At 42.3% G+C, this 27550-nt stretch overlaps 1 protein-coding gene across 1 annotated transcript; it reads right to left on the bottom strand.

Annotated features, from left to right (window-relative positions):
• On the bottom strand, positions 1–27550 carry GPR179 (G protein-coupled receptor 179). The gene is made up of 11 exons (XM_077252275.1): positions 26061–27550; positions 17279–17387; positions 15388–15472; positions 15038–15231; positions 10687–10755; positions 10490–10599; positions 10167–10405; positions 3492–3630; positions 3109–3214; positions 2886–3029; positions 1–2683 (listed from the first exon to the last, which is right to left on the bottom strand). Exons 1-11 carry the CDS (start codon positions 27029–27031, stop codon positions 296–298), a joined length of 4554 nt encoding a protein of 1517 aa, XP_077108390.1. The 5' UTR covers positions 27032–27550; the 3' UTR covers positions 1–295.

Here is a 27550-nt window from a genome sequence, read left to right on the forward strand (position 1 = left end):
AAGAAAAGAAATCCTTTTTATTTGTATATTTGGGCACAGACAAAGGATCCAATTACACCATAACTTTGTCAATTTCAAAATTGCTGAATTATTTTTTTAATGTATCTTGAAATGAAAAGTTTATATTAACATTCTCCATTGTTTCGATACTCACACATACACTTCTGAGGAAATCTGACACACTGAATTCTGCTTAATCTCTCTTGTCTGTAAAATCTACCACTCACACAATTTGTTCCTATTGTAGCTTTGTAAGTGTATATCAGAGCAGGAATAGTGCACCCTCTCTTAATTTTTACTGAAAGTCCCATGGACATATATCAGCTTTCCTGTCTGGGATCTCTGTTTCATTTACTTCATTGGGTTCCTCTTGCACCTCCCAGGGACATATGTTTACCAGCTTATTTGACTTTTCAATGTCTCCAGCCTTGGCATTTGGTATATTTGTATCTAGTGTGTTGTTTCCATTGCTCTCATTCTCATCAGAACACCTGATACTTTTTTCCATCAGAGAGTAATGATAGCGCCTATCATGCTTTACACTACTTTCAGAGGCATAGAGATCACCAATACGGCTTTCACTTTTGCTTATGATTTTGGTCAGTGGTCGAGGATCTTCACTGGACAAACTGCTCAAGGAATCCTGTTTACTTTGTGCTTTCACTAGCTGACTTTTAGAAGGTCTGCTAGTCGGGGCTGACTCCCATGTAGATATTTCATCCATTCCCTTTGAAGAGGGTTCCCAACTGTGACTTTGGGATTGACTCATAGTTGCAGGAGTTTCCTCAGAATCTAGGCTTTCCCAAGGACATATCTCACCTCTTCTAGCTTCCAAGTCTAAACTATCTGAGGTTTTTGATGGAACAGGACACCCATCAAATGTCTTGCTCTGTGATTGACTAAGTACACCAGGAGAACCTCCTGATTCTTCACTCTCCCAAGGACAGACTGCATCTCTTTGCTTGCCAAGTACCTCAAGCTTCATAGCCAGTCTGCTACTACTCAACCCTCCCATTTCCAATACATCATCATTTGCTTCCCATGGACATATGTCTTTTCTTTCTTGACATGACTGCTTACCTTCACAAGGACTGGTTCCCATTCTCTTGGTTTTCTCTTCATTTTCCCATATATTTTCATTATGACTCTTTTTTCCTTCTGTTGAAGGGCTGTGGAAAGATAGGTTGCTACCTGACTGACTAAGTGGACCTCCTGCACCTTCACTGTCTGTGCTCTCCCAAGGACATATTTCACTTCTTCTACTTTCCACACTATTGGATTTTTGTGGCGCATCTCTAGGACCCTCCATACTTTCCCATGGGCAAACTGCCTCTCTCAACTGGCTCATTCTTTCTAACCTGCTTGCTGTAAGGGTATGTTTGGAGGCTTTTGTGGTAGAGCATTTCCCATCTTGTTCCATCTTATCATGACTATTTTTATCTGGCTGTGAGGAGGATAATACTGGCTTTTTATTTTCTGCCATGTTGAATACTGGTGGGTTTGGTTTCTTGTCCACTGTATAGCTGGATTCTGTTTCCCAAGGACAAACCTCTTCAAGCACCTGTTTATTTGTTTTTACAGCTCCCTCCACAGGTTGCTTCATCCTTTCCTTGTTTTCTTTTACCACAGCTGTTCCTTTAAATGCTCTGACTGCAAGAACCAAACTTTTTAGAGTACTTTTGTACTGTGGTTTTGTGTTATCAACTAATTCAGGCTTCTTCACCACCGTACCTGTTGTCTCTAACCCCTTCCCTTCATGTTGAACTGTTCCAGGTCTAATGGTTACAGAAGAGCATCCATTCTCATTTTGCTTCCAACATCGATTACTCTCTTCTAGGCTTTTTGATTCTTCATTACTACCCAAACTCTGGTGCTTCCCTCCCACCTCACCCTTATTTACAAGTGAAACATGTTGGTTTCCTGATGAAGGAGTGCTGTCCAAACTGCTGCATTTTCCTGGTGCATAAGTGACATGCTTCTGCGACCGATTTTCAGACTGCATTGGGAGCTCTTGAACTTCCCATGGACATACTTCTGCTTTGTCAAAGCTGCCACCCAATAACGGGTTTCGGCTTCCTTCCATTGCTCTCTCTGAGGGGATATCTGTTAGTGGTCCCTTTCCTCTAGCACTACCCATCATGCTATGGGATTTCTGTAGAGTCCCAGGTTGTACACTCAATGGCTTTTTATCAGCTAGTAGATTGTGGGCACTAAGAGACTTACAAACCAATGGTGCTTGACGAAGAGAATCACCGCGTGAACGTAATGATACATTTCGAGCAAGATTTCGTCTCATGACAGAGTCTCGTAAGGAGGCATCTCTAGATGAGCTCTCAAGTCGTGGAGAAGTAGCTCCTGTATCCTTGGATTCTTGCATGTGGTCGTATGTGCTATGTGACTTTCTTAAGGAAAGAACTCTCTGCCTCAAAGACTCCTCACGCAGTTTAACACTACTACTGTCCTGTTGCCTCCGCCTTTGTCCACCAGTCGAACCTGGAGATCCTTCACGTTCGTCACGTCCACTTTGCTTTGAAACAGAATCTGGCATTTCAGTGATGCGACGAATAATGGACCGACCAAGACCCCTTCGAGAGCTGCGCTTCTTTTGCAGGTGTGGATTGTTTAGAGTCATTTTTTTTGTTTTATGGACTTCCAACTGAGCATAAAGTTTTTTTAGTTCATCCTGCAGACAGGAATATAAAAGGTAACTATTAGCATGGAGCTGTTCTTGAGAAATACATTTGTTTTCTTTTTTTGTGCATTTCAGGTGTGCTTTATGAGATATCATTGCATAATCCCGAGTCCCATATTAGAATATTATGCACATACCTATAGATCCAAATTTGTATTCTAGCTCCTGACATTCACAGATATTCAAGACTCACTCTGATGTCATCAGGGTCCAGGCTGTGCTCACTCCATGCTGATGTGATGCTACTATTCAGGTTGGATCTAGATCGTCTCAAGTCTAATTCATCTTCATACACCTCAGCAATCTCTTCTCTTGGAGGCCCTCCTGCATGTAAGAACTAACACAGCCGCTTACATTGGGATCTGGAGAAAGAATATCTTTTATATAAATGGATGAACACAAATATTATAAATTACCTTGGGTACAAACATCAAGGTGAGTGTCATTGTGACTGTTCCATGTGTGTGAATGAAGAAGAGAAGTAGTGTCCAATCCGGATGAAGTGATGGGACCATAACAAACCTAGAGTAAAGAAGATAGTGTAGCAGACTGTCAAGGGACTGTGAAGTTTGCATTGCATATCATGCAACAAGAAATAATTTGAGTTGGATGGCGCTAATCACTGAGTGCATAATAATATCAGTTTATATTTTGCCAAGAAACAATGCTTCCTGGATCTACACTCAAAACTAACTGAGGCCAAGAGTAATGTTCCAAACCTGATGTGTGAACCAAGAAGTGAAAGTTGGAAAACAACAATATGGTTCATTTCATCATACCTTGGTACTTTTTACCTTACCTGAGAATATGGAATGCAGTTGATATAAGCATCTCATTGTGTATCGCCAATCCCATATAACGTGGTTCATGGAAAGCAGAGGGCACTGTACGAGCTCCGTAACACAAGTAACTGCCCCAAAAGAGGAAGAGCAACTCAGCTGTGGAGGGAGATCAGTGTTATGCGGAGCACTTTATATCACTTCACACTTTTTTTTGTCAATCATACACTATATGGACAAAAGTAACATCCCCCTAATTATTGTATAAAGGTGGTTCAGTTACATCAAATGCAAAGGGGTGCACAAAATCAAGCACAAAGATATGCAATTTCCATGGACGTTGGTATCATTTCAGTCATATAGAGAAACTGAGTGACTTTCAACATGTCACGATTGTGAAACTTCTGATGTGCTACATCTGCCTTAGTAGAAGTAAATGCTGCTATTGTGAAATGGAAGACTCTAGGAGTAAAAACTTCTCAGTCATGGGATGGCATTGAGTAATTCAACCTGCAAGTGATATTGGCACAAGATCTGTGTCTCAAGATCTTCATGGAATGAGTGTCCATTGTGAAGCAGCTGCAAGTAAACCTGAGATCACCTTGGCCATTGGCTCAATCAGTCTTTAAAGCATTAGAAATGTGTTGTCTGTAGTGGTAAATCATGTTAATACGTGGCTCTCTAAAGTATGAATAGGGGTTTGGTGGATGCCAACAGAAGGTTTCCTACCAGAATGCTTACTGCCTACTGTAAAGTTTGGTGGAGATAAAGTATATAGTATGGGGCTATTTTGATAGTTTGGTCTGTGCCTTTCATTTTCATTAAAGGGTTTGATTGTTAGGCGTCTAAATCCAGTAGCATGTAAAAGTTTGGGCACTAGTGATGAACGAATGTGCTTGGATAAGGTGTTATCCAAGCATGCTTGTGTGCTAACCGAGTGACTTCGGCGTGCTCAAAAAATATGTTCGAGTCCCCGCGGCTGCATGTCTCGCAGCTGTTCGATAGCCGCAACACATGCAGGGATTGCCTGTTTGTTAGGCAATATCTGCATGTGTTGTGGTTGTTGAATAGCCACGAAACATGAACGCGCGGGGACTCGAACATATTTTTTTCGAGCATGCCGAAGACACTCGGTTAGCAAACTAGCATCCTTACTCATCACTACTGAACACCCCTGGTCAAAATTATTGTTATTGTGAACAGTTAAGCAAATTGAAGATTAAATGATCTCTAATAGGGCTAAAGTTAAAGATGACACATTTCCTTTGTATTTTAGGCAAAACAAAAAAATATTGTCATCTTTTACACTGTAAAAATTACAAAAAGGAAAATGGTCCCATGCAAAAGTTTGGCTACCTTTAGAGATTTGTGTGCTCAGATAACTTTGACCAAGGTTTAAGACCTTATTTAGCCTGTTAGGGTTATGGCTTGTTCACTATCATCTTTAAGAAAGGCCAGCTTTATTAAAACCCAGCCTCCTCTAACCTTGTGCCAAAAAACAGCAGCCTTGGGTTATTGTAAGCAGCTACCTTATCACTCTGAAAATATAAATGGTGGAGGCCCACAAAGCAGAAGGCTATAAGATAGCAAAACATTTTCAAGTTACTTTTTACTCTGTTCGAAATGCAATTAAGAATTGGCAGTTAACAGGAACAGTTGTGGTCAAGATAAGGTCTGGAAGACCAAGCAAAATTTGTGAGATCTGCTCATAGGATTGCTATAGAGCAGTGTTCCCTAACTCCCGTCCTCAAGAGCCACCAACAGGTCATGTTTTCAGGATTTCCTTAGTATTGCACAGGTGATTGAATGCTTGCCTGTCCAGGTGATGCAATTAACACCTGTGCAATACTAAGGAAATCCTGAAAACATGACCTGTTGGTGGCTCTTGAGGACTGGAGTTGGGGAACACTGCTATAGAGCAAATCGGAACCCCTGCTTGAGTGCAAAATACCTTCAGAATGATTTAGCAGACTCTGAAGTTGAGGTACATTGTTCTACTGTTCCGAAACACCTGCACAAATATGACTTTCAAGGAAGAGTCATCAGAGGAAAACCTCTCCTGTGTCCTCGCCATAAAATTCAGCATCATAAGTATACAAAAATAACATCTAAGCAACCTTGATGCATTTTGGAAACAAGTCATGTGGACTGATGAGGTTAAAATAGAACTATTTGGCCACAATGATCAAAGGTATGTGTGGAGAAAAAAAGGCACAGAATTCCAGGAAAAGAACATCTTGCCAACCAAGTGACTTTTAGCATTGACCCGTAGAATCACAACCCAGTTGCGAAACAGCTGTCGTCCACTCTCCGTTCCCCCCGCACACCTCCCCCATTTACCTGTATGCCGTAAAAAATGTCCTGGAGCATGCATTAAAGAGCTTTCATTTCAAGGATTTGGTGAGTGCTGCCTTTCGTTCTTGTCTACTACTGCACTATTAACTTAAGTCTTGGCATATGCACAACCACAACAAATCCTGCAGAAGTTGCTTAATATTGTTGACAGAGATAAAAATTAAAGCGTGGAAAGACTGGTGCCTAAAAACTTCCAGTTTTCATTTCTGTTTGTCAATCATGCTTTGGTGTTGTGTTGCAGCCAAGGGCACAGGGAACATTTCATGAGTAGAGTAAAGAATGGACTAAATGAAATTTCAACAAACTCTTGATGCAAACATAACACCTCTGGGAAAAAAAGCTGAAGTTGAACAGACGATGGCTTCTACAAATGGATAATGATCCTAGACACAGGTCAAAATCCACAATAAGCTATCTCAAAAGAAGCAAGTTGAAGGTTTTAGGCTATGTGTTCACAAGTTGTGCTTTTGCTACATTGTTTATGCAAATTTTAAGCTGAGTCTTAGGCCATGTGCACACGTTCAGGATTTTTAGCGTTTTTTTTTGCATTTTTTTCGCTATAAAAACGTGATAAAAACGCGAAAAAAACGCTAACATATGCCTCCTATTTACAGGGTATTCCGCATTTTTTGTGCAAATGTTGCGATTTTTTCCGCGAAAAAATCGCATCGCGGAAAAAAAAGCAACATGTTCATTAAAAATGCGGAATTGCGGGGATTCTGCACACCTAGGAGTCCATTGATCTGCTTACTTCCCGCACGGGGCTGTGCACACCATGCGGGAAGTAAGCAGATTATGTGCGGTTGGTACCCAGGGTGGAGGAGAGGAGACTCTCCTCCACGCACTGGGCACCATATAATTGGTAAAAAAAAAAGAATTAAAATAAAAAATAGTCCTATACTCACCCTCGATGTCTTCCCGCCTCACCGCTGCATGCTGCCACTTCGGTTTCTATAGCTGCTGTGCGGTGAAGGACCTGCCGATGACGTCACTGTCTTGTGATTGGTCGTGAGCGGTCATGTGACCGCTCACGTGACCGCTCACATGACCGCGACGTCATGGAAGGTCCTGCGCGCACACACCAGCTATAGGAAGAGGAACGGACGCCGCTGATGAGATGTCTGGGTGAGTATAACCATTTTTTTTATTTTTTTTATTATTTTTAAACATTCTATCTTTTACTATAGATGCTGCATAAGCTGCATCTATAGTAAAAAGTTGGTCACACTTGTCAAACAGTATGTTTGACAAGTGTGACCAACCTGTCAGTCAGTTTTCCAAGTGATGCTACAGATCGCTTGGAAAACTTTAGCATTCTGCAAGCTAATTACGCTTGCAGAATGCTAAAAAAAACGCGAAAAAACCGGAAAAAAAACGCAAAAAAAAAAATGCGGATTTCTTGCAGAAAATTTCCGGTTTTCTTCAGGAAATTTCTGCAAGAAATCCGGACGTGTGCACATACCCTTACAGTATCAGCAAAGTTTGAGATTTCAGACATCTCATGCACACATTGTTTTTCTTCCTGACTAATTTTGAAAACTTCTGCCTTTTTGAAAACTGCAGCATCACTTTAAGGCTTCTTTCACACTAGCGTCGGGCTCGGCCCGTCGCAGTACGTCGGGCTGAGGTCCCCGACGCTAGCGCTGTCTCCGCCGCACAACGGGGGCAGCGGATGCATTTTTCCAGCGCATCCGCTGCCCCATTGTGAGGTGCGGGGAGGTGGGGGCAGTAACGTTTTTTGGTCCCGACGGTCCGCCACAGCACGGTGCAACCATCGCACGACGGTTGCGACGTGTGGCAATGCGTCGCAAATGCGTCGCTAATGTTAGTCAATGCTGAAAAAAACGCATCCTGCAAGCACTTTTGCAGGATGCGTTTTTTCGGCAAAACGACGCATTTGCGACGTATTGCAGTTAATGCTAGTGTGAAAGTAGCCTAAGGCTATGTGCACACGTTGCGGATTCGGCTTAGGAATTTCTGGTGCGGATTCTGTCTCTCCTGGCAGAAAACGCACCTGCGGTTTTTGTGCGGTTCCACAGCGTTTTTTTGTGTGTTTTTGCTGCGGTTTTCTTGCGGATTTGCTGCGGTTTTTACCCCTGCGGTTTTCTATAATGGAGTGGGTACAAAAACACTGCAGATTCTCAAAAAAGAATTGACATGCTATTTTTTTAAAACCGCAGCGTTTCCGCAACGGATTTTCCACAAAGTGTGCACAGCTTTTTTTTTTTTTCCATTGGTTTACATTGTACTGTAAATCAATTGCGGATCTGCAGCGTTTCTGCACCTCAAAAAACGCTGCGGATCTGCAGCAAATCCGCAACGTGTGCACAGACCCTAAGCGTTTTTGCTGTATTTTTCATGCATAGAAAGCAATCACAGGAATCGGGTTTTGCTGCGTTTTTAGTGAAAAAAAGCATGTACAGCAGTATGTGAAACCCACTTATTTTTGTCATTTTCCCAAGTTTAACCTCTTCACGACATGCGCCGTACTAGTATGGTGCATGTCGTGTCTCCCCCTTTGATGTAGGCTCCGGCGGTGAGCCCACATCAAACGCTGACTGCGGCATTTAATTAGCGCTTCCGGCCATTGGGCCGGAAATGCTGACCCCCGTCATGTGATCGGGGGTCAGCGATGTGTCAGCAGGACAACCATAGCAATGCAGGAATTCAGCTACATAGGAGCATGGCAAAAGTAAAAAAAAAATGTTTTAAAAAATATTTAAAAAAAAAAATAAAAGTTTAAATTACCCCCCTTTTACCCCAAAATAAAATAATTTAAAAAAAATCAAACCTACACATATTTGGTATCGCCGTGTTCAGAATCGCCCGATCTATCAATAAAAAAAGGATTAACCTGATCGCTAAACGGTGTAGCAAGAAAAAAATTCAAAACGCCAGAATTACGTTTTTTTGTTCGCTGCGACATTGCAATAAAATGCAATAACGAGCGATCAAAAGAACATATCTGCACAAAAGTGGTATCATTAAAAACGTCAGCTCGGCACGCAAAAAAATAACCCCTCACCCGACCTGAGATCACGAAAAATGGAGACGCTACGGGTATCGGAAAATTGCACAATTTTTTTTTTTTTTTAGCAAAGTTTGGAATTTTTTTTACCACTTAGATAAAAAATAACCTAGACATGTTTGGTGTCTATGAACTCGTAATGACGTAGAATCACAATGGCAGGTTAGTTTTAGCATTTAGTGAACCTAGCAAAAAAGCCAAACAAAAACAAGTGTGGGATTGCACTTTTTTTGCAATTTAACCACACTTGGAATTTGTTTCCCATTTTCTAGTACAAGACATGGTAAAACTAATGGTGTCGTACAAAAGTACAACTCGTCCCGCAAAAAAAAGCCCTCACATGACCATAGTGACGGAAAAATAAAAAAGTTATGGCTCTGGGAAGGAGGGGAGCGAAAAACTAAGACGCAAAAACGAAAAAGGGCTGCGTCTTGAATGGGTTAAACCATAATGTCTTAGTCTCCTCACATTAGCATGGCAGTTGGGATTAGTACAGTTTAATTAAATTAGTGATGTGTGCAATTTAAACATTGGCCGACAAAAGTGTAAAATTGAACAATGCATGTGGCCGACCAAAGTGGGAACTAAACAGTGTTTTATGGTTTCACACATGTCTTGCAATGGTGTCCTGTGTTCATGCTTCTGTGATGGAAGAAAAGCTGACCTCTAGGATCCTGAAAAACACAGCAAAAGCTTTTTGTAAGCAGTTTTGTTACTGCCAAGAGAGCAGGTTTTGACTGCAGAAAGAAATGCAGCAAAAATGCAACGTGTGAACGCCTTACAATGGCCCTCACAGTCGCCTGATAGTCACATCATTGAAAATCTGTGAGTAGACCCCAAAATAGCAGTGCATGTAAAACAACCCAGCAATCTCACAGAACTGAAAGAATTTTCCAAGGAAGAATGGATGAAATCCCTCAATCAAGAATTGTAAGACTCTTGGCTGGCTACAAAAAGCGTTTACAAGCTGTGACACTTTCAAAAGGAGTTCTACTAGGTACTAACCATGTGGGGTGCCCAAACATTTCCATAGGCCCATTTTCCTTTTTGTAAATTTAAAATGTAAAAGATGAAAATATAACTTTTTTTTGCCTACACTACAAAGGAAATGTGTTATCTTTAACTTTAGCCCTTTTAGAGATCATTTCATCTTCAACTTGCTTAACTGTTCACATAAAAGTAATTATGACCAGTGGTGCCCAAACTTTTACATGCCACTGTATCTCTTGGCCACATTGTGTAATCTGTTAAAAGTTGATGTCTCTCTTATTGCAATATAAAATTAAAATCTGACACAACATAGAGGACTTACCCAAAGACATCATGTAGTCCCAGCGATCGTAATCACATGTGTAAAAGATTAGCCCTTCTTGTGTTTGTGTTCGGATGACCACTGGAACTCCTCTTTGTAAATTCTCCAGCGTCCCTACAGTCCATCCCACGAGGAACCAGACACAAACCGCCAAGATGATACATAACATACGTAATAATCGCACACTAGTCATGTACGGCACACGCTGGGCAGTCCTCGATAGGAAAACTTTCATAACCCTAGTGTAAGGTATTATACATTACAAAATATTAGCTCATGAAACCGTACATGTCTAACTAGACCAATAACATCTACAGTCTTACCTGTACAATTTAAGAACAATCGTCCCATAGACAATACAGAAACCAAGCAGACGTACCCAGCGAAGAGCCATGCAACGGAACACACCGGGTTTAAAATACACAATAAATACCTGCAATCCAAAAGTGGTTTTAGTAAAAAGAAAACAAGAGCACTGTCTCGTCTTATTATTTGTGTTGAATACATTTTTGTAACTCACTGGAAAGTAGAGCAGCAGTGACCCAAAAAGTATCGTCTCTAAGAGGAGAAGACCTGAGGCTCGAATTCTCTATATGGGAAGAGACAAGGTGCAGGTGTTATTACTCAGGAAGAAGATGTCTTATGACATACATGAGCAACCTTTTGGCAATCCAGATGTTCCTAACAATATTCTACATATGATGGTCCATACATCAAAATCAAAACATTTTCAGTATTATAATCAAAATGTAGATGTCCACACTGCCTATGGTAAGGGTATGCAATGAAAATCTTTCATCCAGGTTTAATACTTAAACAGCATTGTAATATCTATCAACATGATTAGGACTAAGCATGCTAAGCAACCACTAGAGATCATGGAGGACCAGTCAGCAGTCCTAATGTTTGTATTTAATGTAACACAGGAAAAGTAAAAAAAAAAACAGCAATTTTTACCTTCAAGCGAACATCTCAGCAGGATTTTTCTCAGTAAACTACAGACATTGTCATGTTGCTGCTGTTATACTGATTAAAATGATACCTGTGGTGAAGAAATCTGTCTTGTGGTTCTTGTGTAATCAGTGTTAGAAGTTTTCAGTTAATGATATGCCCGCGCTCTGGTGCAGGACTGTTGGCAAAGTCTTATCTTCCTGCTCTAAGCCAGAAAGACCTGCCCTCAGGCCACCCTGAAGCACAGTCTGTCTCTATGGTGAGGAACCTGCTTGCGCTTTGGTGTGGCCTGTGGGCAGGTCTTTCCTTGGATTCTCTTGCATAGAGCAGGAAGATGAGACATGTTCCTGACTCGCTACTTCTTCTCTTCTATACTTAGGAAGCAAAGACATTGAGCCCGATTCATCAGAGTTGAACCTACATTTTGTGACTTTCTGAGTTTTCACGCCAGTTTTTCCCAGCTTTACCAAAATGTGCAGAGCTGGCACAGGATGCCATAGCTCATCTAATTTATGACAAGCGGTGGTTTTCTGTACACCAGAAATCTCACTCCAGTCCCTGATTCGAGTGGAAGTAATGGAATGGTGCACGGAGGCGCACACCACTTGTCAGACTCTCCAGATTAATGAAGAGGCATGCATTTCTTCATGAATCAGTAGCATCTGACTACAGCACGTCTTGTCATCAAGATTTTTGTGAATAGCATCAGTATTGATGACTTAGGCCCATTGAGCATGTACCAGCTCAAAAGAGAAGATAGAAGAGACTGACATTTTTCATGCTAGTCTTGATAATGGGAAATGGTGGAGCCAGACGCTCCGAATTCATGAAGATGTGCACACCTCTTTAAGAATCTGGAGCATCTGGCAAGTGGCATGCACCAGAAATCTTACTCTAGTCAGGTACTGGAGTGAGATTTATTGTGTAAGGAACACCACAGCTCATCATGAATTAGACAAGCCCCTGTCCTGACCCAGATCGGCCCCTTTTGTCAGAGCTAAGAGAAACTCTGAGTTGCCCCTAAATTTTATGACTTTTCAAAGATTTTTCTCCAGAATTCTGGCATGGCAGGTTTGATAAAACAGGGCCCGATGCGTCAGGAGGAGGCCAATCGCACCCAGGGTATGATTACAATGTGTATAGCCAGACTGAAAAGGTTTCTTTGCTAATTCTGAGGATTGTATTAAAACTTTATTCTTCCGATAGCTATTGACTCAGGTCAGGTATTGGGGACACTATTAGGAAGCTAGATTCACGTTCCGAATTGGATCGGGGCTGGTTTCTGAGGCTTCAGACAAGACCCCTTCAGCCCTTTCTTGCCCTGTGACATAATAGTATATTGCAGTTAGCACAGGCCTCCATACTATGGCAGTGACAGTGGGCAGAGGAATTGCACCTGTACCTTTACTTGTGGGTGCCAGCTGCATTATACAACTTACAGCCTACTCAAATGGTAGGGATCGCAGATAACTCCAACTCTAGCTTTTTAACCCCTTCCATAATGTGCTCAATTCTGACCATGACATCTAAGTTTTCAGACTGCTACATTAAAGGAAAAAAAAGTCATGCCTGTGTCATTAAGTATTAAACTGGGTTGCAAAATTAAAGGGAACCTATCAGGTTCCCTGACCGTTACCAACCACTACTATAGCAGTACTGGGGAAATTCTTTACTCCAATAAGGCGCTGCAATCTTTGAACAATTATCCATTTGACTTTTACTGCTGTTTTACATATGCAAATAAGGCAGAGCCTGAATAATGGTCCAACCATAACACATATTGAATACAGGCTTTAAGTCATGCCCAGGGAAGTGTGATTAGAACTCCATGGCAGGACTAGTCAGTGGGAACAGTGGATGCCCTGCCGCACTAGTCCTGACTCATCTGCATATTCAAAGCTGGAGAATAAAAATTCTGCCAATATTGCAGCGCTAGTATGCACCCTGAAATATCTTATTGGGATAAAGAAATCTCCACCGATCCCACTATAGTAGCAGTAGGGGACCATGAGGGCTCCTGACACATTCCCTTTAAGGCTATGTTCACATCGTGTTTTACCCTCACGTCCGTGGCTCCATTGGACTTATGTCTGGGACCCTGGAAAATGGGATTCTGTTGAATGCGTTGATGGAGCCATTGACTTTATTGATGCAGACAGAATCACTGTGTTCTCTGTCACCTTCATTTCCGTCCATCACTGCCTATTTGAGGCGGCTCCAAGACTCAGTCAACTACGTCTTGGAGCCTGCCTCATATAGGTGGATACGGCCAAAAATGATGTCCAACAGAGCACAAAGTGACTCTGGAGCGCCCCCAAGGCCAGCGGGGTACTCAGTACCGGGTCCTTCGGTTCACAGGGGGATGTCACGGTGGCTGACCCGATCCGTGGCCCTGGGACATCCGTGTAAAAGGGAAAGATCTTTAAAGGGGAAATGTTCGTGACGCCACCTGTGGTATTCGGTCAGGGTGACCGACACTGCTTTAAGGGGTCCGCTGGGGTGATGTTATGGCAGCTAGATAGTATACCTTCCCACAGGTGAAGTGTATCCCCAGGGCTTCACAGTGAGTAGATGGTGGATGGTGAGTGGCGCAGTGAAGAGCGAGGACACAAGGTTGCAGTCTCTTTACCTTTACTGAAGACTTCAGCATCCACAGTCCAGAGCACCAGATCACAGGGCAGACAGAGTCCGGCCGGTTTGGAGGCAAGTCCAGAGTTCCCTTGTCCAGGTAGAAATGAGTAGCCTTCCTCTAGCGCTGTGGTGTTGTAGTCCCTTACTGCTAAGCTTCTCATAAGGTCCTCACAGATGTTGTAGATGTTATGTCTCTCTCTCTCTGTCCCCCAGATGGATAGGACAAACCCATATGACCGGTGGCTTGAGGCGTTTTACAGGGACTCTATTATGCCCCAGCCTCTAAGGGGTGCCACCTTGCCTCCTGGGTGTAGGGCGGGCAGGTAACGTGAAATTAGCTGTCCTGCCGGTCTCTGGAGCAAGGCATAAAGGATCGTTGCTCCCTCAGTGTTCTGGCTACCGGGATCCTGTGCCTCAGAAGGAGGCAGCCTGTGTAGGGCTGATCCCCTCCTGGAATCCACTCCTTTGCTATGACTTCTTTCACCCTCTCTGCAATACAGTTCTCCTTCAGTGTCTCTTTCTAGAAGCTGCAGCTCTCAGGGCATGCACAGCTCCATGTCCTTCTTCCTCGATCTTTGACAGGATCCTACCCCTGCCAGGGACCAACTACCTAAGCGAAGCTCAGCCAGCAACTAACTAAGTTCCTCCCCAGGCAACCAGTTTTACCTAAGTATGAGAAGTGCCCTAATAAATAGGAGCAGAGCTCCCCCTGGTGGCCTGGAGTGCGAAATGTGTTGCATGTTTGTGATACCTGGATTCAGTTGTCCTTCTTTGCCTCCAAACGTAATATCACTCTCCCCTAGAGGAAAGTGACATTACTGCAACGACCAGGACCCTGGGGCGCTGCAAGTCCGTCTGCACCATTACAGACAATAGCTCCATCAGTGCATACAAAACAATGCTGTGTTCCAGGGTGCCAGACGTAAATCCGACGGAGCCACGGACGTGAGTGTAAAACAAAATGTGAACCCAGCCCAAGGTGTTAAATGGATATATAAAACCATTTTTGAATGGTTTATTAAAGGGAACCTGTCAGCTGATTCATAGGCAGTTCGCTGTAGGGTTTCAGAGAAAAGCATAATTGAAAGTGCGGTCACTGGCGATGTGACTAGTCCATAAGGCAGGTCCCTAGACTAGACTGACAGATCTCTCCCTATGTGTGAGGCCACATTTTCAACTCTGAAACAACGCAGCAAGCTAGTCTTTGGTTCATGCTGCCTGTGGTTCGGGTAGGATGAATCAGCTATCAGTTTCCCTTTAAAATAGCAAAACTTAGTGCTTATACTCACTTTGCTCTCTCGGAAATTGTAGGACACCAGCATACTAAAGAAGACCCCCAACATCCCAGCACCTTGCAATGACAACACGGTAACACGCAAAGCCCAATCTTCTTTCACTCTGCAAGGTGTGCTATCTACACAAGTGGCGCAGCCTTTACTACACGGTAGGCAGGATGTGGCCCCGAAGTAAGAGTTGTCTGGACCTGCAGGGTAGATACATGTTTTTTTAAATACATAAATAATTAAATATTATATATATATATCACAAAAAACACAAACACTATATTAGCAGATAGCTATAATTCTATACTGACGACTGCACATCCATGTCATAAATATTTGCACACAGTTTACGTTACCCTCAGGCTGCCTCCTGTAATAGCCAGGCTGACACACGCATCGATACCTGCCCAAGATGGAGCCGTCTCTTTCGTCCGAAACGCACTAAGGGAGGACATACACAGTTCAGAACAAGCAAGCTATATAAGATTGTTCATCCCATACTAGCGATATTAGTAATCAATTAATTAACAGCCATGAAGAAATCATATCTTGCTATGTGGGGCCTATTATACTATATAAAAGGCTATGTGGGGGCCGCTATACTGTTTGGAGCATTATCTGGGGATCCCTATACTGTTTGGTTGGCTATATGGGCGGCTGTTCTACTGTTTGGAGGCCTATGTGGGGGGCCATGATATTGTTTGGAGAGCTATGTGTGAGCCATTATATTTTTTGGAGGGCTATATGGGGGCGATTATACTGCTTGGATGGCTATGTGGGGGCCATTATACTGTTTGGAGTGCTACATGGGTGGCCATTATACTGTTTGGAGGGTTATATGGGGGACCATTGTACTATATGTGAGTAATTGTACATTGTGGAGGTTTGAGTGGTGTCCATCATACTTTGTGGAGAGTTGGGCCATTATGCTGTTTGGAGGGCTTTCTGGGGGCCATTATACTGTGTGGAGTGCTACATAGGGGACATTATACTGTTTGGAGGGTTATGTGGGGGGCATTATACTATATGTGAGCAATTATACAATGTGGAGGTTTGTGTGGTGTCCATCATACTTTGCGGAGAGTTTGGCCATTATGCTGTTTGGAGGGCTTCGTGGGGGCTATTATACTGTGTGGAGTGCCACATAGAGAGACGTTATACTGTTTGGAGGGTTATGTGGGGGAGCAATATAGTATATGCGATCAATTATACATTGTGAAGGTTCGTGTGGTGTCCATCACACTTTGTGGAGAGTTGGGCCATTATGCTGTTTGGAGGGCTTTATGGGGTCTATAATACTGTGTGGAGTGCTACATAGAGAGACATTATACTGTGGAGGGTTATGTGGGGGGCTATTGTACTATATGCGAGCAATTATACAGTGTGAAGGTTCGTGTGGTGTCCATCATACTTTGTGGACAGTTGGGCCATTATGCTGTTTGGAGGGCTGTGTTTGGAGCATTGTGAGGGGGCCATCATATTGTGTGGAGGACTGTGCTAGGGTCACAGTTGGGGCATCATATTGTGTTGGTGTCACCATATTTTGCCAGGGAGGGAGTGAGGGCTACAGTAGGGTCAGTGGAAGGTACTGTGAAGTAAATCACTGTGGGGGTATCATACTGTGTTTGGAGGCCACTTTTTTGGGAATTATACATTATGGGGTCATTGAAAGGGGAATCTAGGGGCTTCAATAGGAGGAAACTTTGTTTATTACTTTGTAAGGGCTGCAAAATTAAGAGATATGCTATGCTCGTCTGCAAACCAGACAAATATCATTATTATGATTTTTTTTTTGGTAGAGGGTCCAAAGTAGAACTTCTACTATGGGGCCTCATGATTTCTATGTACAACTCTGACAGGAGTCACACATTATATAAGAAAGCAGTAATAATGTCTAATCCTGTTCAATCCCGATAACAATGCAATAGCAAAATCGATAGATTTACCAAACTATTTAAAGAAATGTTAACTGAAATACTAAAATATCAAGAAAAGGCCTAGTGAACTCTCTCTACAAATTTTCATATAACACATAAAGTGTAAGGGACAGATTTATTGAAGTCGTTGTACAGAAATACAAACCCAAGGCTGCTTTCTGAAAAAAAAAGGAACCTGAAATGCTACATTCAGCCTGTGGACAAATGTAGGAAAAAAGAGGATTTTTAATCCTGTAAAACTCTATGACTCTATCAACATTTCCACCTGTCTCCAAGTAATTTATATCTCCATGGCGGTAGACATTATTACCTGTGTACTGTTCTCATCACAATTGTGAGTGTTGGCAAACCAGCCTGAGCCTTGGGAGCACTGGTCTATCCCCAGACTCAGCAATCGCACATCTACATGTAATGTTCCCCTGAAAGGAACAAAGGGAGAAATGTTTATGTACATGAATCGTTTTAGTCACAAAGTTACTGATTATATATACCGTAGCTACATTTTAACCTTCCTCTAGTGTTAGCTTTCTGTTACTCTTTCTTATGTTAACTGGTCGGTTTTGACCCGTGTCTTAAATCACTCCTAAGATACCCTAAAAACAGTTATTTATGATCCAATTTGTTTCTTACCTCTTAGTTACCTTGTTAGGGTTTCTCATCCATAGAAGGATTGATTTTAATATTTTTGTTGTGGCCCCCTGGGCCTTTCATTTGAGAGCATACCCTTCATTTTCATTATAAAAATATTGTCAAATGAACCTCAAGAGAATAATATAAACTTAAAAAAATTTGTTATATTACCTGACTATTACTGAAGGGTTTTAGAACACATTTCTTAAATGTAAAAAAAATATACATATATATATTTTATATTATTAACTCTAGTAACATCTATGGTGTTACGGGTCAATTTTGACCCATATCTAACTACTTTATGAAAAAGGCAAAAAACAGTTTTTTTTTATAGAACTTTAATACAAATAAAAGATGAAAATTATATTAACATTAATAGTAATAATAAAAAGTAGCTTTTCTAGGTCAAACAAACAAACAACAATCAATCAAGCAAATCAAATCAACAGAAATCAAGTACTAGTTTTTAGATGCATTAGTATTTAGATGCATGTGTGGCAAAAAGTGACACTTTTTGTGTGTTCTTTGCCGAGGTATTTTTTGCAGGCGAAGCACGATGTGTTTGTCTTTCTGTCCTTATTGCTAGGGCACACCTGACACCTCTTTCTTTTAGAATCAGGTGGTCTCACTGGGGTTGTGGCTGTTGTGGTTGATGTTCAGGCAGGGCTGGTTGAGGAGGATGCTTGTGATGATGCTCTTTGTGTTGCTGTGGGTGTGGACGAAGCACTTGTTGAGCTCTGGAGTTGTTGGATCAAGGCTGCAGTGGCTGGGTCTCGGGGCACTCGTTCCCTTTTGGTTAATGTGCGCCTTGACAAGGGATCTTCCTAGTTCCTCAAGAAACATCCTCCACTTGTTTTTTTTCTTTGAATTCCATCCTTGGTGAATGTGGGTCCACAACACAAATGAATTGCATGCTGACACATCAAGGATGTTTTAAAATACAACCATTGGCCATCTCCTAGTCATTCGCTGGCAAGTGTAGGTGGCAGTCAGCTTGTCCAGGTTGTCCACTCCTCCTTTGTTTTTGTTATAGTCCAGGATGATTCTGGGCTTTTTGTCACTTCCTGATGACACAGCTGCATCTTTGTGAAGTGTGGACATCAGTACCACATTGCGTCGTTTTTTTGGGGCAGTATGAAACAGCAGTAGTGGTGTCTGAAAAACAAACTTTGAGGAAAGTGGAGCCCTGTCCTTCATCTGCAACAATTCAGCGGGCAGCTCAGGTTTGTTTTTTTTCACTGTGCCCACCATGGTGATTTTTCTCCTGAGAAGTTCTTGTCCAAGGTCATAGCTGGTAAAAAAATTGTCACAAGTAATGTTGTGACCCTGCAGTCCAGTAGTCATATCGAGGACTACACGTTTTCCTTGGTTTTTTTCAGGGATGCCGCTTGCAGACTTGCCTGTGTAAATCTGTAGATTCCATGCATAGCTAGTTTTTGCATCACAGGCTACCCAGATTTTTATGCCTTATTTGCCTGGATTACTTGGCATGTATTGCCGGAAGGGGCATTTTCCACGGAAAGGGAGAAAACGTTCATCTACTGTCACCTCTGGCCCTGGGTTGAACATCAGTGGAAGGAGCTGCACCCATTTCTCCCAAACATCCCTGATGGGAGCAAGTTTGTCAGATTTTGTTCTGGTGTCTCTGTTGTCAAATCTGAAGACTCTTGATATAATTTGAAACTTTTGAAGTGACATTGTTGCCCGGAAAATATTCCTGCCTGTCGATGCATCCCAGAGTGGCCTCATTGCAGGATTTGTACACTCCATCAAGGAGAAGAACACCAATGTAGGCATCCAGCACATCATCATGAAGGTCATTCCACATGTTGCCGTGGACTTTTTTTCCTTCAAGGTTTGTCATAGCAATAATGACTTTTTTTTTATTGACAATGGCATAAACAGAACAAAACATGTCTGGATGTCACTTACTCTTGTCACAGCAAACCTTGTGATCCCAGGGGTCATTTATATGACATTTGCAGCATCTGCCCTGCCATGTACATCTGGAGGTACTGAGCTCCAACTGATCTTGCCACTTTTTGATTTGAATCTTTCAGTGGGAGCAGCTTCAGCACCAGTGACCTCCTCATCAGACTGATCAGAACTGTCTGTGTCTTCCGGTTGATACTCCGCATCATCTTCCTCCTCAGAAACCTGTTCATCTGTATGAGTTTGCTGCTGTGTGTCCTCTGATTCATTATCATCTAAGATATAATCCAGAATTTGGCTTACATCAAATCTTCTACTCATTGTTGCATGTGTAAACTGGAGATGAATACTCTGCTAGGGTACCAACTCTAATCTGATTTGGCCATACATGCCTGGACATGTCCCTAACTCAAGTTGTTGGAGGTAGAGCTGGCTGTGGGCTGTTGGTTTATATTGTGTTTATGAGTTCAGTTTTGGGACTTATTATTGTTTTGTTACTCTTATATTAGTCCTGGGTCGAAATTGACCCCAACAACACAAATGTTATAATTTTAATAAGAGCATTTTACAATTTAGTAAAATAGTTTTATTTTATTGTATTTTGTTTTAAAATAAGTCTGAAAAAGTCAAAAAGTCTTGATGCAATAAACAAATGTATGTAGAATTTTTATGCATTTAAAACCTAAAACGGGTCGGTTCACGACCCTAACACTAGAGGAATAAAAAATGGAGTACTTGAGGAAATATTCAGCTGTGCGGGACCTGGAGATATTTATGTCAGCGTTCTACCAGTCACAGGACCACTGTGACTTGTAATGGGCTGCAGCGGTTACTAAACATGAATAGCTCAGGAGAAAAGATCCAATGACTCAAGTAACCTGACCGCTGAACCCTACTACAAGCCACGGTGGTCTCGTGGCTGGTTGAACCACGCAGTCTGGTGTTGGAGCAAATTATGGAGCGGCCTGTAATGGATTCAGGAGGGTGGCAGCAGAGAGTTAGATTTATTTTGTTACTTTTTCAGAATCCATCCCCCAGCTAATGAGCTCCTTTTGCCTGGACAACCCCTTTAAAGCACACCTGTTATTTCAGGCATGTTTTCAGAATTAACTGCAATGTGTGTACGTGAGGGATAGCACTATCTCTGAACATTAGTTCAATTGCATTCTGCAATTTTCATCAATTTTCACCTCTATAGGCGCTATCTCAAATTTCAGTCGTCTCTGAACTAGAGAGTAGACACTAGCTGCTATAATTTCTCCTATACACAGAACACAGAGAGAGAGCCCTTGATTCTCTTTCTGTACATCACACAAACAGAAGCAGCACTAGCCAGGAATATGTTATACAACAGCACTGAGCTTTGTGGCTGTGAATCCAGCACTGGAGTGAAATACATTTGCTGAAAGCTACAGCTTGATCTGTCTTTATCTGCCTGGTCTTTCACTGTGCTGAGTGCTCCGAATCCCCCCACTCACTATATAGACTAAAATGGTCAGTGTTAGTGCTAACATTCAGTCTTGTTTTGATCAAGTGGCTCCTATGTGAGAATGATACAGATTTCAGTAATAAAATATATTTAAAAGTTTCTCTTGTTCTATTGCTTTATGCTAAAGGGAACTTGTCACCTTGGGGTATGCTATTTACCTGCATATAGGGTTAATATGTAGGTATATAGCATTACAAAGATACTTGGTCGCCATAATGAAAATGTGGCTACCATGTGAAAATGATCTTTATTCCTCTGGGAAACTGCCAACTTTCAGTCATATTGGTAGTGCACAGAACGGCTACAGTCACCGCTCACAACACCACTCACTATATTGTAAGTGGCAGCTGTTAGCATGCACTGGCACACTTTTTTGACAGCTCACTCTGCACAGATGCGCTACACATCTTGCTGTCAATCAAAGTGCTGGAACGTGCTTACAACAGCTACTCAAAGTATAGTGAGCAGTGTTGTGAACTGTGACTGTTGTCGCTCCCTTGACCGCCAAGCCATCAGATATAAACGTATATGTTCCAACCCCATGGATAGGGATGAACACCTTGGTCGCCTCAGAAAGACTTTTTTGAATCAGGGCTACCATCCAAGAACAATTCAAAACCAAAATTACAAGAGCCACCAGAATATCAAGGAATCACCTGCTACATTACAAAGCTAAAGAAGAAAATAACCGGGTGCCTCTAGTAGTTACCTACAATCCAAATCTGGAGGTGCTGAGGGGAGCTGCACGGAAATTACAACCTTTACTACAAAAAGATGCCCGCTTACAATCCATTTTTCCAGACCCCCACTACTGCGTTTTAGGCAGCCCCCAAATCTAAGAAGCATCATTGTCAGAAGCTCGCTGTCCTCTCCAACAGCTGCAGGAACCTTTCCTTGCAACCAGAAAAAATGTAAAACCTGTCCATTTATAATGACCACGGACAAGATAACGATCCTCGATTCACATCAGGACTACAAGATACCAGGTACTTTCAGCTGCATCACTTCTAATGTGGTGTACTTAGTTATTTGTACTAAATGTCCAACTGGGGGTCTGTATGTTGGGGAGACAGGGCAGAAACTGAGAACAAGGATAAATTCTCACCGCCACACAGAAAGAGAAAAAAGAATGGATCTACCTGTGGCAATACATTTTTGTATGCCTGATCATAGCACCATGGACCTGAAATTACTTGTATTGAAAGGCAGCTTCAAATCTCAGAGAGACAGGAGAATTTGGGAGTATAAATTCATGATAACCTTTAACACACTTAGTGCAGGAATGAATGTGTCACATGGATTTATGTCTTTTTACATCAATTAAAGAATTTGCACTTCAGACCATGTGGGGTCATCATAACAGAACCAGACCCCAATCAGAGGACAACAAAACATTCACTCCTAATCTAGGAACTGTTCCAATATTTATGGACACAACTGTTTATCACTTATCACTCTCCCATAATGACAGTTCTGTGCTGTGTTGTGTATAAATATGTGATTCTCCAGATTTTGTATTAGTCTATGCCTGATGAAGAGGCCTGAGTAGTCTCGAAAGCTTGCAATTTGTTACCATCTTTTCAGTTAGCCATTAAAAGGTATCAACCACTGTGGGCTCTCAATTCTAAATATTTTTAAATCTAATGGCTAACACGGTACCAAGATATATATCTTTCCTATATCAAATCTTACCACCAATTCTGAATGGTATTTAGGTCTTGACTGGGCCAGTCACACACATGAATATGCTTTGATTTAAACCTTTTTATTGTAGCTCTGGCAGCATGTTTAGGTTTGTTGTCCTGCTGGAAGGTGAACCTACGCCACCCCCCAGTCTCAAGTTTTTGCAGCCTCTAACAAGATTTCCTGCAGGATTGCCCTGTATTTAGCTGCATACATCTTCCCATCAGCTCTGACCAGCTTACCTGTGCCTGCTGGAGAAAAGCATCCCCACAGCATGATACTGCGCCCACCATGTTTGACGGTGGTGATGGTGTTTTCAGGGTGATCTGCAGTGTTAGTTTTCAGCCACACATAGCATTTTGCATTTAGCCTAAAAAGTTTTACTTTGGTCTTATCTGAACAGAGCATCTTCTTCCACATGCTAGCGGTGTCAACTAATTTTTGCAAACTTCAAATGGGATTTCTTATGACTTGCTTTCAAAAAGTCTTTCTTCTTGAAACTATTCAATAAAGGCCAGATTTGTGGAGTATAGGACTAATAGTTGTCCTGTGGACAGATTCCCCCACCTGAAATATGTCCTGGTATCTCTGATGATCCTCAAGAGTTACAATGGACCTCTTGGCTGCTTCTCTAATTAGTGTTTTAAAGAGAACCTGTCACCTCGTTTTTCCTCTATAATCTGTGGCCACTGCCTTTTGGGGCTTATCTACAGCATTCTATAATGCTGTAGATAAGCCCCCGATCTAACCTGAAAGACAAGAAAAACAAGTTTTATTATAGTCACCCGAGGGGCGGTCCGGTCCGGTGGGTGTCGCAGGTCTGGGTCCGGCGCCTCCCATCTTCATGCGATGTCGTGATCCTCCTTGCTTCATGTCGTGCTCCTGCAAAGGCGTACTGATCTGCACTGCTGAGAGCAGAGCAAAGTACTGCAGTGCGCAGACGCCGGGAAAGGTCAGAGAGATCCAGCGCCTGCGCACTGCAGTACTTTGCTCTGCCCTCAACAGGGCAGATCAGTACACCTGCACAGGAGCGCGACACGAAGCAAGAAGGATGACGACATCAAATGAAGATGGGAGGCGCTGAATCCGGACCTGCGACACCCATCGGATCGGAACACCCCCGGGTGAGTATAATATAACATTTTTCTTTACTGGCAGGTCAGACCGGGGGCTTATCTACAGCATTATAGAATGCAGTAGATAAGCCCCGAAAGGCAGTAGCCTCAGCTTATAGCAGCAAATAGAGGTGACAGGTTCCCTTTAATTGCTTGGAATGTCAGTTTAGTTGGACAGCCATGTCTTGGTATGTTTGCAGTTGTGCTATACTGTTTCCATTTTTGTGTGATGATGGATTGAACAGTGCTCTGTGAGACGTTCAGAGCTTATTTTATTTTTTTTATAACCTAACCCTTTTTAATCTTCTCCATAACTTTATCCCTGACCTGAATGGTGTGTTCCTTGGATTTCATGACACTGTTTGATTCCTAATGTTTTGTTAATGACCAAATACTTATTTTCCAACATAGTTTGCAAAATAAATCTTGCCAAATCAGTCAAGGTGATTTTCTGGCTTTGTTTTCTCATTTTGACTCTCATAGTTGTGGTCTACCTATGATGTAAATTACAGGCCTCTCTCGTCTTTTTAAGTGGGAGAACTTACACAATTGGTGGCTGACTACATACTTTTTTCCCCACTGTACATCTGTCAGTATGGACCAATGGTATGTGCATGAGGCCTGTCGTCAGACTATTGGGGCAAGAAAGATCAGTGTGTTGGATTTTAACATATCTAATCCTTTATTCCAGCAGGAGATAAGCCCCAGAGAGGACTGACAGCAGCTTATTCCTCTGTCCCCTATCTCCCCCAACTCCCCTGTAAACATGCACACTAGGCTGTGCTGAACATGCATGTTTATTGGGAAGTCCATACAGGGGAGTCTGTACATATGTCCAGATGACCATGATTTTACCTTTCTAGCCAGTTTAAGTAAATACTATATTTCCAGTGCAAATGTTTGATTTTCTCTTGTTGTACATGCCATCAAAATGTGTGATTTGGAATTTCAGATTCAGTTAATAAAACTTGGAAAGTTCTACAATTCTCCATTAATTCCACTCGATTTTCCTGATCTCTGCTTGCCTCCATAGAATTGGAACTATAAGTCTCATCTTCAGTAGAAGTAAATCTGTCATAGTCACGTGATGTCATACAAGTAGTTAATTAGTTAAAGAAGAGGGTATCAGAACTACATATTCCAAAACCCATGGACCCCAGTTTCCATCACATGGCCAGGGCCAAATTTTATCCACTGGAATTTAATAATGAAGAAATCTCAAAAACACAAGAAATCAATATAAAAAGTATGTTGGAATATTTTATAACTTTTCAATAATTAACTGTTTGGCTGAAACCAGAAAGAAGACCCCTTTAGGGTGGTAGATTGAACTAGACACATTTGGGGCACCACAGTTTAATATATTTTCATCAGTAGAGATGCCACAGCTTGGAGAGACATTTGCAATGCCTCGTTTAATATTAATAACTGGAGTGAAAAATTACATAAGTCATTTAAGTAATATGAAGGTACAGCATCAGCAAAAGCAAAAAAAAATAAAAAAAAATAAAAAAAATAATAAATATGGGAAAGATAGACTGTATCATACATTGTGGTTGTACACGTACCCCTTCCCTTGTCCTTCTCTATCCATCGGTTGAACATGATGAATATTTATCTTTTTTCAGCTGTATTAACTATGCAACTATGTAAAAAAATATCTTTAGCATAGCTGTGAGAGTGGAATATTGGTATTAAGCCCTTAGATCCATCATTCTATGGGTAAAGCATCTATAATATGGCAGTTCTCTATGGATTTTCTAATAAATAAGGGGACACGGAGATGGAGAGGCAGGGGGGTACACAGACAGTTAGGACCTGGAATACTAGCGCCATCTGCTCTCTGAGAGCTGGCGGATGGGAGATTTGCAGCTTAACAGCTGCTCAGTTTGAGGGCGGATGTGAGTGATACAGAAATCAGCGTGTGTGAGAGTCTAATCTGTGGGGGGAGGGAAAATAGAAGGACAGGTGAGAGACAGAATGGACAAATAGCAAGCAAAGTAAAAATGTCATAATGATATTAACTGTGCATAATAACCAGCATATTATAGTATGACCCACTTAGTATCATTTCCATGACAGTATTAATCATACAGTATCATTAACGAAAACATTACCAATACATTTTCAGTCAGACTCTTATCCCCCTCCCATCCTGTTTCTCTCCCTCCTCCATGTTCCAAGCTCTTCAAAGATCCCATCTGTCCTCTGCCCACATAATAATATGGAGGTTCACTTACTTAAATTCTGGACTCAGATCAGGCTTCAGCCCATAAAATGCAGTGGACAATGAGACCATCCATCCTTGTACAAATCGACCTCCCTCGCACTCCAGAAAGGGTTTAGACCACTGAACATGGCTTGGGTCCAAAATGTAACTGTCACCTCTGCTCCATTTGGGAGTTTCTAGACTCTGGAGGTCATTTAGTAGAATTGCTTTGGTAAGAGATGGGTTGGCTTGAAAGGTTGTCCAATTACCAAGGTCTATCTTGTGTCTCACACGATGAAGTGACAAAGATAGGTCCTGAAGCAAAATTTCATGACCCACCTTGGTGGCCTGAAGAAGCAGCTGGGGTTTAGAGGACATGGGATGTGCAGTGAAGGAGAGCATGGCCCTGTGTATATGTGGTTCCCCACCAGCCAGACTTCGAACCAAAGCATGATACCATTCCATATCTTCTCTTATGCTGGATTCTCGCATGTCACTAGCCTGGAATATCATGTTAAGGAAGTTGGTAGCATGCAACAAGTAGTCCAGTGGCCTTCTGACATGATGAAGAAGTGTCTCAGATGGAGACCCCTGCAGGTCCTTTAGCTCAAATCTTCTTGAACAATTGGCTTCTGATAGAGAAAGAAGGTCACCTGAGTGTAAGAACTGTATGGCTGCTTTTCTGCCCTCCTCATCAGGCTGGTCTGGATTAGGTGTGGAGGGCTCAAATGGGGTTGTTTGGGTTGATGTTGTAGGAGAGGGTGAATATGGGAAGGAATATGAAACCTGCATAGTGGGAGAAGAGTCTGGAAAAATAGGAACAGGCACAGGAACTGAGGGAGTTGGTAGAGGAGACAAAGATGTTGGTGATGGAGTGGGGGATGGAGTTGGTGTCCACTCGTCAATGGCATATTTCCAAGAAGGGCTCTGAAAATCCTCGTTGGCATGGAGAAAATGCTGGGCATGATGGCACCATAACAGCGCCCACCATAGCACCGCCATCTCTCCGTGAAGAAAAAATCATGCCAGGGATCTCATCCCTGCCAATCGTTGGATGAGTCTTGGCCAATTCTCTTCTGAACACGGACACCCCATCGCACAGAAGGACCAAATGCCAGTCAGGCCATGAAATGCTGGTAGTCTGATGCCATCTATAGAGGAACCTCTAAGCAACAGATATCTGCTACGGTCTCACGTGCACTGTGGACGTAGCTAGTCTTCTCTATAAGATTCCCATGCTTCCTTCCCACTCCTTCTTGTATCACTCCTCCCTCTGTAGCTCTTTCCAGTTACATCTCCTCATCACTTTCTCTCAGACTCCTTTTTCTCTCTCATTTATCTGTCTTCCTTGTTATATTATCTATTCCCTGTGAATCTCTCTTCTTCTCTCTATTCCTCTATCCCTCTCTCATGGAACCCCCTCCCTCTCTGACTTGCTCCGTTTATATGTACGTCACTTCATTCCCCAATCTCTGCATGGCACTGCCCCCCTACCCTGTGCCCGCTTCCCATGACAGGGCT

The sequence above is a fragment of the Ranitomeya variabilis genome, chromosome 4 (assembly GCF_051348905.1).
Source record: "Ranitomeya variabilis isolate aRanVar5 chromosome 4, aRanVar5.hap1, whole genome shotgun sequence".
Taxonomy (NCBI): domain Eukaryota; kingdom Metazoa; phylum Chordata; class Amphibia; order Anura; family Dendrobatidae; genus Ranitomeya; species Ranitomeya variabilis.